General features: G+C 43.7%; 1 protein-coding gene across 1 annotated transcript; it reads right to left on the minus strand.

Annotated features, from left to right (window-relative positions):
- Positions 1–7,924: 7,924 nt before the first annotated feature.
- Positions 7,925–11,720, minus strand: TCF24 (transcription factor 24; the record flags this gene model as incomplete). The annotated part of the gene is made up of 2 exons (XM_080646406.1): positions 7,925–8,038; positions 11,331–11,720. The coding sequence occupies 2 exons, from the start codon at positions 11,718–11,720 to the stop codon at positions 7,925–7,927; spliced, it is 504 nt and encodes a 167-aa protein (XP_080502532.1).
- Positions 11,721–12,959: the final 1,239 nt, after the last annotated feature.

Raw genomic sequence — 12,959 nt, forward strand, 5'->3', positions numbered from 1 at the left:
AAATTCTACGTTCTTTTGTGTTATGGGCCTACTTTTAGTGCTGAGCCAATGTGTATGTCTGCTTCCCCTGCTTCCTGTGGTAGATGCTGGGACTGGCTCTCTCAGTAACTATTCCAGTCTCCTTTTGTCTGCATTTCTGTACTCCAGAGACTGAAAAGCTAAGTATTATATATTCCAAGACTCTCTTACAGGTAGGAGAATTGGGTCCTGCCAATCAAACCCATTGGTGCAAAATTCTGAATTCTAAATTGAGTTATGTTGGGAGAAAAGCAAGCCAGGAGGCATCCATTTTGCTGGTGTATATGCAGCAAAGACAGTGCGCTTCTGGAGCCACTGTGGGGACAGCTTCCCATTTGGCAGGCAGAATCCAGACCAGGACAGAAGTATCAGCTGCCTTGGCAGCCCAGGTCTGTGGGATGACTTTGGAAATTTTTCCTATAAATTCAGACCCAGTTTGTTTCATCCCAATGATTCTGTAAGTCACTGATAATCTATATTATCCTATCTAATAAAAGAGTAATATGCAGATTGACCATCACTCCAACACACAAGATGGCTGCCCCCATGTGGTCAAAGATGGCTGCCCCCATGGGGACACAAGATGGCCAGCACAAGATGGCCAGCAGGGGAGGACAGTTGGGAGGGACCAGGACTGCAAGGGAGGGCAGTTATGGGTGATCAGGCCAACAGGGGAGGGCAGTTGGGAGGGACCAGGCCTGCAAGAGAGGGCAGTTGGGGGCGATCAAGCCTGCAGAGGAGGGCAGTTAGGGGTGACCAGGCCGGCAGAGGAGGGAAGTTGGGGGCGACCGGGCCTGCAGGGAAGGGCAGTTAGGGGTGACCAGGCCTGCAGGGGAGGGCAGTTAGGGGTGACCAGGCCTGCAGGGGAGGGCAGTTAGGGGCAAACAGGCTGGCAGGGGAGCAGTTAGGCATCAATCAGGCTGGCAGGGGAGTGGTTAGGGGGTGATCAGGCTGGCAGGCAGAAGAGGTTAGGGGCAATCAGGAAGGCAGGCAGGCGAGCAATTGGGAGCCAGCAGTCCTGGATTGTGAGAGGGATGTCCGACTGCCTGTTTAGGCCCGATCCCGGTAGGATTGGGCCTAAACGGGCAGTCAGACATCCCTCGAGGGATCCCAGATTGGAGAGGGTGCAGGTGGGGCTGAGGGACACCCCCCCCCCCCGCACAAATTTCATGCACCTGGGCTCTAGTATATATATAAAAGCCTAAGTGACCTGAACGACTGGTCACTATGATGTGCACTTACCACCAGGGGGCAGATGCTCAATGCAGGAGCTTCCCCCTGGTAGTCCGTGTGCTCCCACAGCCAACCTCCCGTGATCTCCTCCCCGCCCCCCGGCCAGCCAACCTCTCGTGGTTCCTCCAGCCCTCCCCCCGCCACTGGCTGGCTGGCTCCAATCACCCGATCAGGGCTGGCCCCCGGGCTGGGACAGGGAACCGAGGATAGGTGGCGGCAGATGTGGCCCCTTTCCCAGGGGGCTGAGGGCTGGCTCCCTCCTTGGGGCCAGCGGCCAACCTCCTGGGCCCTGTCCCACCCCCTGGCCGGCAGGCCCTAATAGGCCTGCTGCCCACCCGCCGTGGTGGCGGCGCAGCGGCGACAGAAAGGAGTTGGGGGAGGCAGGGAACTGTATGGTGGAGGGGCGTCTAGCGTCTGTTCCTTCCACACCCAGCCCGGCAACCATCACCTCCTCTCTGGCCCAGTCCTGATCGGCCTGGCCCCAATTGGCCCTGATTGCCAGCCAGGCCTAAGGACCCCACCCATGCAAGAAATTTGTGCACTGGGCCTCTAGTCTATAATAAGCCTCTTTCTTTTTAAACTAGCTGGAGCAGATACCTTCCTTACACCTGAGGATGACCCTGTGACCCAGTTCTGACCAATGAGAAAAAAGTAGAAGCCTTGGACCCTAATAACTTTATGAAGTTATCACTTGCGAATTTCTCTTACATGAGGGAAAAAAAACCTTAATTTATTTAAGCCACTGTAGTTGGGTCTTTATTAGCAGCCTGAATGTAATTCCTAACTGATACAGTAAGCAAAGAGCAATGTGTGCCATCGCATTAAAAAAATATTTGTGGACCAACTGATGATTGATGAATAAAGGCACTGAAGCATGAAATAGGAGTGTGTGTGTGTGTGTGTGTGTGTGTTTTCTACAACTTAAAGTATGTAGGAAGTGGTTGAGAGTAAGGGCAGTGATATAGATAGGGTTTTCATAGGCCAACTTAAGTGGTTAGGCATCACCATCAGATGCTAGCAAACCCTTGAAGGTTCATCCTCAGATGTGCAATTTTGTTAGGTTACTTGGATGCAACCAGTACTGAGGGCAGGGAAACTGATAAATCTATACATTGTAGGTAAAAAAATCAATGAATACCTTTAATAATTATTCTGATATACATTTGTGTATATAAGTGTATCTTAAGAAAAAAATTTAAGTGTGGAATTGCTAAGTCAGTGTATACACTTAAAATATTGAGAGATATTGCCAAATTGTACTTAAAAGAGCTTCCACTCCAATAGTGCAGCAGTCGTCATTTCCCCATTCTCACCAATAATGGGTATTTTTAATTTGTATTCTTTTCCCTCCACATTCCTCCATTTAATATTATGTGGGGGGAGAGGAGAAGACACAAGAATAAAAATAAGAGATTTATTTTCATCAAAGACATGCATGCACATACATTGTGGGTAAAACAAGTTAACTCCAGTATGCCAAAAAATTAGTCATCATTACTTAGCTTTTAAGTCCAATTAACCACCCCCCCCATTTTATCCTATCTAACAAAAGAGAAACATGCAAATTGACCGTACCTCTGCTATGGCCAACAAGCCATGCCCACCAATCAGGAGTGAATATGCAAATTAACCCAACCAAGATGACAGTTAATTTGCATATCCAGGTGCAGAGAGAAGACTGAAGACAGGTAGAAGGAAGCCAAGTGCTGCAGAAGGGAGCAAAGCTGCAGAGAAGCAAGCGGGGCTGGGGAGACTGGAGGGAAGCAGGCGGGGCGGGGGAGAAGGGAGGGAAGCAGCCGGGGCTGTGGAGACCGCCGCAGGAAGCCCTATTGCAGGAATCTTCCTGCAATGGGCCTCTAGTTGAGATATAATTGACATATAACATTGTTTAAGGACTACAACATAATGGTTTTGATATCTGTGTGTTGGGAAATAATTACCACAGTAAGTTCAGTTAAAATCCATCATCTCACATGGTTACAATTTTTCTTGTGATAACAACTTTTTTAAAAAATGTATTTTTAATGATTTTAGAGAGAGAGTAAGAGATAGAAACATCAGTGATGAAAGAGAATCATTGATTGGCTGCCTCTTGCATGCTCCCCCCCCCCCCCCCCCACCGCTTCTGGGGATTGAAGCCAAAACCTGGGCATAAACCCTGACTGAGAATAGAACTATGACCTCCTGGTTCATGGGTGGATGCTCAAGTTCAACCACTGAGCCACATGGGCTGGGCTAAAGGTGGATCTTGAGTAATAGCTATCACCTCCCACCATTCACTTCCTATTCACTTTTGAAGGAAGCTCTGCTTCCTTTTACCAAGGGAAGGGAGGGCTAATATAGCCAAAGTGCTTATTCCTTAGCGTGGTCATAAACCTTGAGTGGGGCTCACATGGTTGGGGAGGCAGGGAAGACCAGACCAGCAGATATTGTTTCTGTCTTGGGTCAAGCCATTCTCACCAGCATTATCACTTGAGACATCGTCCAGCCTCTGGTCTTGGTGGTCTGGCCAGAGAGGGAAATAGAACCACCTGGGCCTAGTCCTTCCTGAGCCCCAGTGTGGCTGCTCTCAAACTCTCAGGCCATGTGTGGCCCAGAATTAGCAGATTTTTTGTTGTTCTGGCTTTATCCTGAAATCAGTTCTCGTTTTCAAGTCAGTCTCTCCTCTAGGTCTCAGAACATTACACTTCTAGCCTGATTGGACACTGGTGGAACTGGCTTCCTCTTTCTGAAAGGAGGATCTGGGAACAGCTTCCCACCTCCCACCTTCCTCCTCTTCTGCTCCTGTTTCTGCCATTGCACACCACTTTTTCACTTGGTTATAGTCTACTTTCCAAAATGACTCTGATATAGGGTCTTACATTTAGCAAGAGGCAAAGATGAGCTGCATACAGAATAGAAACAATCTTGCACAGGCCTTTTTTTTTCTAAAATACAACTAATTTTTTAAAAATTTTGACCCACACGATATACCCATCTATGTAAAGTATTAAGATGCCTCATAAAGCACACATTTAAAATTTTTGAGTAATTTCAGAACTTATTTGAAAATAAGAATGTTTAAAATAAATTCTTATTTAGACCTTACATTGTTTTAAATGCCCCCCATTTTCCAATGGCCATCAAAATGGACACAAGTGATTTAAGTCCAATCCCCGGAGCTCCACATGGACATAATTCTTGGTCCTGAGAGGGCAGGAGGGCAGGAACGCATGAATTTCTTCAGTAACATTCATATGCACAGGAAATGACTATTGACATAATCTTTAAGCCTAATAGTTAAGATTATTCTTCAGTTTGTAATTTAAAAGCTTCTGACAGCTAAATGCTATGGTATAATTTATAATGAAAGAGTTTGAGTGATTGAGGTGTATTTCACTGAGCTGGTTTCTCTTATGAGTTGAAACTAAGACTTGTGTAAACATAGGGAGGGAAGCCCTTCCCCGGTTTAAGTAGTTAGGCAAGAATACTTAATGTCCCTCATTCCCAAATGTGCTGCAGTACCATCTGGGCTGTACTCCAAGTTCACAGGAAGCAAATCTATAGAATTTAAAGGGGCATTTTTTTTTCAGTGAAATAGTCATATATAAGACCATCATCTACCAGTATGTAATAAAAGTACACATTAATTTACTTGAAATATACAGTTTTGTAATATTTCCCTAGTGTGTACCATGGAAAAAGACACCGATAGTATACTACTAACTGTAAATAATTTGGGAAACTATAGATATCGCAGAACTACTCTTTTTATTACCAAGTAACATGTGAACAGATATTCCCAATTTTATCCCAAACACCCACTTCCACTGTAGGACTTTTATTTTGCACTTCATTCCTTTTATTATTTATTTTATTTTTAAAAGGGGGTATATATATACTTTTAAGATAGCTTATTGATGTATAATTGGTGTACAATAAACTGCATTGTGTTTTTATAATCAGAAAAATAAAAATATTTTTAAGGTCTGTTGGAATTCATGCCTCTAAAAAGGCATTTCCTTCTCCCCCAAAATTATCATTATAAAGGAATTTAAATGTATCTCATATCACTGAGAGAGCTGAGTGAACTGACAGAAATTTACCTTGCAGATTATAGAAAATTGTGATCCAAATATACCCCCTCTCCAGTCTTAATATATACTTCATTAAAAAAATATAATGAAGAAGCTAAAGCCAAGTAGATATCTACTAGAAAGATTTTCAAATGTACCTTCAGCATTTGTTAAATAGACACAGAGACAGATGCAAATTTAACAGACTAAATTAATTTTCAATTAGTGCTTTATTTTAGTAATATCCTTTATCCTGACCATGCACCATTAATGAAAACAGCATCCTCCCGTGAACCTTTGGGTGAAAACATGCAATTTCTCTCTGATATTTTCCAACCTACCAAAATCTGTTAGCATATTTAGCAATTTACTAAAAAGTTATAAAAACCCATGACAGAAATATACTTCTTTGGCATTAAAACATTTATAACCGGACAAGAAGAAATAAAAAGTAATACTATAAAAGGCAAAGTAACTATTTAACAATGATTTAGAAAAGTCTGATAATCAACAGAAGTCATAATTTCCCCCAATTAAATGCTTTAAACACTGTAGCCAAATAGATTAGCAAGAGAGCCATTTTTCTGAAATTCCTCCTATTAAATGTAGTGTTTATAGTTCATTTTCAGGTAACTTTAAAGAAGTTTGGATTTCATTCCTTAAGATAAAAGATTATTCTTAGCACTTTTTTTTAATAGTGAATGGCTGAATCCATAACTCATTTTACTTTTTATCCCTTTCAATGTTACATGAGTGAGTAAATATATTCACAAATGTTTAAATATACAAACATTTTGCTAAATATTAATATGTACAGAGTTTTGATTAATACATTTTCTTTTAAAGACATACTTCCGTCACATTACAAGGAGATATTCACAGTAAAATAATGAAAGTTACAAACTATCAGATATGAGCCAAAACATGCTGATGTTTGGCTGAATGAACTAAATGGTAGTTTTTGCCTTAAGTAGTCTTTTACTTCATTTCACTGCCAAAAGCTTAAAGAAAACTGAGGAGAAAATAAAGTGGTGGTTCAACTGCAATATTAATTCAGCCAAGCCCCTTAATATGCCTTTCTGTTTGCTAATCTTGGATTAAATTCAGCAATGTTAAAACAGGGTCACTGAGAAATAAACGAACTTTACATTTGGAAAGTGGAATAATAGAAGACTGAGTAAAAAACAAGGGAAATAAAAGGAAATCTAAGTCAGCAAAAACATGACAAAAGAGATTGGAGATTTTTTTTCCAGGTGTTTAAAAGATTCAGTATGTTCCCTGACTATTATCTCTACTTCATAGCACCTCATGTGCAATGTGGTAGGAGAGGCCCAGAGCAGAGGGCCTTCCGAGGCTGTAGGTTCTCATTGGGGCAGGTTCAGGAGGGCCTGCTCTGGCCTGATGTATCTCAGGGTGGTCCTTAGACCCCTCCAGGCACAGGTCAACGCCAGAATTCCCAAATCAGACAGGATGTCTCCCATTTCATAATGGCCAAATAGGTAGACTGTGAACCGAAGTTGACAAAGAGCTGGGCCAAAGCTGTGACTGAGGGTCACTGGGCTCACTCTCTAGGGTGGCTGCAACCACACCTACTCAGCTAGTCCACGACCTGAAAGAGAGCAGGGTGGCTATGGAGTGACCAGGGAGGAGGGGGATGAGCCCTGCTGCCCAGCGACACCCATCTGGCTGCAGGGATTTCCAAAACCACCTACAATTTGGAAATATAATTAGATACTTAGTAATCCTCTAGGACAGTGGTCGGCAAACGCGGCTCGCGAGCCACATGCGGCTCTTTGGCCCCTTGAGTGTGGCTCTTCCACAAAATGCCATGGCCTGGGCGAGTCTCTTTTGAAGAAGTGGCGTTAGAAGTTTAAAAAATTTGGCTCTCAAAAGAAATTTCAATCAATGTACTGTTGATATTTGCCTCTGTTGACTAATGAGTTTGCCGACCACTGGTCTAGGATGATGGGGCAAGCCCTGTCCTATGAAGCAAACAATTACTTTTCTTTTCCTTTTTGTTTGAAGCAAGCAATTTTTAATATTCCAAACAAGTTTTCGAAGAGGGAACAATAACTAGATATAGAAGTTACTGCATCATCATATTACCTCAGCAGTCTTTTCACACATGTTCAGCTGAAACTGAACAAATGATGTCACACCTTCCAACTGAAATGGCTTATTAGACCAACTTTAAGCATGGACTGGTTTTTACAAAAATGAAATACTGGTATATTACAAATACAGCTTTTATTTTTTAAACTAGAAACACTACCAATAGATACCAGCTTTTCAGTTTATAATAAATACACTACAGAGTGTATGCATTCTATGGATATATATACAGTTTTTTGTTTTTGTGTGTTTCTTTTTTCCAGTAGTGTCTCCTGCATTATATAGTAGTGACTACCTCTCAGAATAGATAAGCTGTGTTTTATTCAAGACTATTTCATTTCTCATTTATTTAGATTAGACAGATAAATCTGAAAACTCACCAATGGATTCATATGTAAACTTTCAGAAATGATGTTTGTTATGTGTGGTGTAATAAATATAGAATTATTTCATAGTATTTAAAAACAATGGACACCACTTTCTTTCAGCACCCATCAGGGGACAGCCTAAGGCTGTGAGTCTGTTGGAATATTGCCATGATTTGCCTTTTCTCCAGAGACAGAATGCTTCAGAAACTGACCAGTAGCACCAATGTATAATCTTGATCGCATGGGCCATTTCTGAAAAAGAATATTTAAGCAAGAATCTAAAAGTTAGTATTTATGGCAGTTATAATCTGTAATAAAAAATAATAATTCCAAATACTTCAATGCAAATGCAATCTTATATAGCTATAGCTAGTAACAATTTTAATTATGAAGTCTAAGGGATAACATGAAAAAGTATTTATTAATGCTAACAATAAAAATAAAAATATATCCAGACTTTGATTATAACTGTATAAATAGTATTGTGCATGTGGGCAAGAAATCATGGATAATGAATATAATAACTGTAGAAAATTTAACCACAATGTTTTAATTTCAAACTAAGCCTAAAACAAGTTCCTTGGCTTTAAAGATATTTTTAAAAGTTATACATGGTAAGTGCTCTCTTCTGTAGCACATATACTAAAATTAGAATGATACAGAGAAGATTAGCATGGCTCCAAATTCATGAAACGTTCATATTTTTAAAAAAATGTTATACATGGTAAGTACTGTCTGTCTCCACTTGTCAAAGAACCACAGTGAAAGGTGACTAATTCAACTATCTAAACATTTTATCTAGCTAAAAGCAATATCTGGAAGTTATAAATATTAGAATGAGACAGAACATCCAGATTAAATGTCTGGATATATTGGCATCACACAGCTTGAATCTTTCAGTAATCATCACATTGTATTCTAATTTGTGACTTTTTCTAAATTCACCTTTAAAATGAGCAACCTCTCAAACAGTATAATTTATTACCAAATAGGCATGGTAATGGAAAACCATGTTACATAAGTAGCCCACTCAGAATGGACCTTTCCTTTTTGGGAGGGTGGTCATATAATCAGTTTAGTTCTAAGGTCCTTGAAATACTAAGGGTTAAAATACTTTTAAGTTAACCAAAAAGTGCAATAAACAGACCATTTTTATTTGCATTAGATTAACCAAAGATAGATTTAATAGTTAAACATTTTTGGTAGTGCCTGTAAAATAATGTGTTATGGTTCCAATTATGTATGTAAAACCTCTTTCCTCTGAACCTCCACAGCATATGATTATAGCTCTCTTATGGCACATACAACATTCTCCCTTACATCTTTGTCTGTGTTCATTCAGGGCAGGGATTGAGCCTTACCCTTAACTATATTCACTCTGCTAACACAGTGCTTTCTTTGCACATAGTAGGCATTCAGTAAATGATTTTAAAACAGACTAGTCACTTGTTCAACCATCAACAATTTCATTAAGAGGTAATCTTTGACCTTGTTTCATTATCCCTAGAGTTGTCTTTTAAAATCAAAATAATTCAGAGAACAAATGAGATTTAGTTTTTCCTAAAGGAGTTACAGTACTACAAAAACATTTGGTACATGAATCAAGTGCAAAAAACACAAACAAACAAACAAACACCTCTTGTTAAGCTTATTGTTACCTGAAAATTATGGTTCTAACATTATTCAAAAAAGCACTGCAAGAAACTAGAGTGAAAAACAACTTGATTTATCATCTGAATTACACCTCTCACAAAGAGGAATTTAACAGATGCTTTTTGTAGTAAAGTCTACTTAATATTTAAAATGTCAAGTAAAAAAATCTATTATGAATATATATTTGAAAGCAATTTAATGCACACCATAGTACAAACCCCTTAATAAGAAATGACTTTTCAGACACGGCCGATTTAGGGAAGGAATCGGGTGGCTAAGGAAGATGGTGTAGGTGAAGGTGGCTATGTGACCACTTCCTCCCACCCTTCCCACCCTCTAGACAACTCTACCTATTTTTCGCTATGGCTATCAAGGTATTTTCCCTCTGCCTCACTCCTTGACATGCCTTTACTCTGGGATCCCATTTTGGGCCTAGGGTGGGGGCACCTGGGACTGGTCTTAGGAGGGAGGGAGGTTGCAGACTGCCTTGTACCCCCTGGACACCCTCATATGGGTTTTTCTGTGTTATTTCATAAGACTCTTTAAAGTCCAATAAAGCATGGAAGAAATCTTATTATTTAGAAAAAAAAAAGAAATGACTTTTCAGCTGAGATTGTTAAACAGGGTGGGGCAAAAGTAGGCTTACAGTTGTGAGTATGCCTAACAGTTTATTCTTGTATTATTATTTATTAATTATTGTATTATTTTCCATTTGAACAACTGTGAACCTAATTTTTGCTCTACACTGTATATAACACATGAATGGGAACTTTACAATGATAAATAAATGATATTAAAAATTGTTATATTTAATATTTAAAATAGTGTTAGCCTATAATCATGTTGATTATACCAGGTATTTGCAAAGTAAATTTTGTTATACCTCACCACAGCATTTATAGTTCAATTAATATTAGAGGGTGTACTTTTTAAACACATTTCAATAATGATTATTCAATAATTTATTGAACACTGATATACTTAAGACTAACTCATAATTTTGTGTGTGTGTGTGGCCAAATACTTCAGAATGGTGGAACCAAAATTTGAAAGTTTAGGTTTAGGAAATATAAGGAAGATTTCATATTTTGAACAGAAAGCCAGATGAATTTCAAAAAAACCTAGTCTAGGAGAAAATAACAATGCAGAGTCTAAATACTGAGCAATCTACCTATATGTAATGTAAAAAATTATACAAAACGGATTCTCCTGGCTAACTTTGTACATTACAGAATTTGAATATAGTATTTAATATTGGTATATTCAATAAATATACCAATTTATTATACACATTACATAAACACATTTTAGTTTTTCTAACACTCTTGGTGGCTGTCTAGTCCATGATCCGTTAACCTTTATTAAAACGTACTGAAATATACTTTGTGGGGATGCAAAACGGTCTCATTTTGTTCTTACCAGTTTTACAAAAAATTTTTAACACTAGTTTCCTAGGATTACTAAGGGACAGATAACTCCATTACCCCATAGTTCATAAATATTTCATGAAACTTTTCAAACAGCTGGTAAAACGACAATGGAAATGTAATTATGTAAATTAAAACCAAAAAGGCTCATAAATATAACTCTTGATTGTAAAAATTACCAGGACGTGCAACCAAGCACCTCATCAGGCACCCTGAGAAATCTCTCACCAGGAAAGGGCATCCTGTGGGTTGCATCCCGAGCGTGAGACTCCCTACCCAGCAACCTCGGGTTTAAACCTGCGAACAGTTAAGCAGTGGGGACCTCGAGGGCCAAGTTCCCTCGGCCGATCTGTTACCCTCTTGGGTGAGGGCTCAGAGGCATCTGCCCAGGTGCTGGCAGACCGGGCAAGTCAAGGTGCCCTGCTGCTCGCCCCCAGCTCCGCAGTGTGCCTTGGCCCTCCTACCTTGACAGGGTGCAGGTAGCCGTCGCCACGCAGGGCGCCCAGTCCTGGGTCCGCCGGCGCCTCGGTGTCGTCCTGCAGGCTGCGGGTGAGGTGAGCGATGTAGGTGGTGGCCAGCAGCAGCACGTCCAACTTGGACAGCTTGGTGTCCGGCGGAACGGACGGCAGCGTGCGCTGCAGCTCCAGGAAGGCGTGCCGCAGAGTCTGCACCCGGCTGCGCTCCCGCGCGGCGTTCGCCGCCGCCGGCCGCCCACCGCCCGAGCGCCCGCCGCCGCCGGCGCCCGTCGGCCCTGGCCCGGTCAGCCCAGGGCTTGAGTCTCGAGTGGAGGCGGCAGGGGGCGCGGGCTCGTTGCTGGAGATCAGGGGGCTGCCTGCGGGGCCGCAGCGGTCCATGGCGACGTCCCGCGTCGCGCGCCCTGCAAAGGACCCAGGGCGCGGTGAGCAGCTGGGGCCCAGGTGGGGCTAAACCCGGGGAGGAGCAGCCCTCTCGCTATTCCTGCGCGCGCGCCCGCCCGGCCTCCCAAAGTCCCCGGGACGTGCTTGGAGAGGAGGATGCTTGGATTGCAGCGCGTTTGTCCCTGCGTCTGGGAAGACTGGGGCCTGAGAGTTCCTGGGCTCCTTAGGAGGCCGAGGAGGGGCGCGGGGCGGGCTTGACTTTTCACTGACATGTTAAGCGAAAATACTACTCTGTCGGGGAAGGAAGCTCGGGTTCGGAACTTGTTCGCACTTCAGAAATGTTATCCTGCCCGCCCCGCAGGAAAGATAGTGCTGATCATTTTCGCGGAGAGCGGTACGCACGGCCGCCGCCCTCATGCCATTCGTTCCGTTGCACGCGACCCGAGGGCGACGGCGGGAACCCAGGTGATTTCTGCAGGAGGGGTGGAGGGCCCCTGGCTTCACCTCGGACTTGGGCATCCGCTACCCTCCGGGCCCGGGGATGCGCGGCGCGGCGCGGCGGGGGTCGGACCGGGGCCTCACCTTTCCTGGAGCGGCCGTGCGGGGCTTTGCTCCGCTGCGCGAGCGGGCGCAGAGCGTCGAGCCGGGTCAGCGTGGCCAGGGCCGCGCTCGTCACTCCATCCTCGCCCAGCCGAAGTCGACGGCCGCTTACCGCACCGGGTGGGAGCGCCTTTTATGCCGGCGTCCGAAGGCCAGGCGTGCGTGCTGGTCAAGCTGGTGTCAACCCACGACAGCGCGACCCGCCGAGGTCCGCGCCCACCTGAGGGGCTGTCCAGGAGGGGCGGTGTCCGGGCAGAGCCACCTTCTCAGCCGCGGGAAAGCCATTAATCAAGCCGCCGGCGGGGCGGGGCCAAGGGCGGGGCCAGAGGAGGCGGGGCTTCCTGCTGGTCCGGGCTCTCGGGGCGCTCCAAGTTCCGCGCCTGCGGAGTGGGAGGCCGGGCGGCGGGAGCCGGAGGCTGGGCTCTGGAACCCCAGCGCGTCTTCGAGGGTCACCGGTGGGCGTCCGGGCGCCTTCCGGGCGGGCACCGAGCTGAGGCGGAACGCTGACGTTTCACGGAGCGGACCTTCAACTTTCTGTGAGGCAGTGTGGAGTGTGCCGCCTCGCTGCGCTGGCCTTCTGTTTCCCTCCAGGTAAATGTTTCACGTTGTCCTCAGTACTTAAAGCCCGAGCCCCAC

The sequence above is a fragment of the Plecotus auritus genome (assembly GCF_963455305.1).
Source record: "Plecotus auritus genome assembly, chromosome: 11".
Classification (NCBI taxonomy): Eukaryota; Metazoa; Chordata; class Mammalia; order Chiroptera; family Vespertilionidae; genus Plecotus; species Plecotus auritus.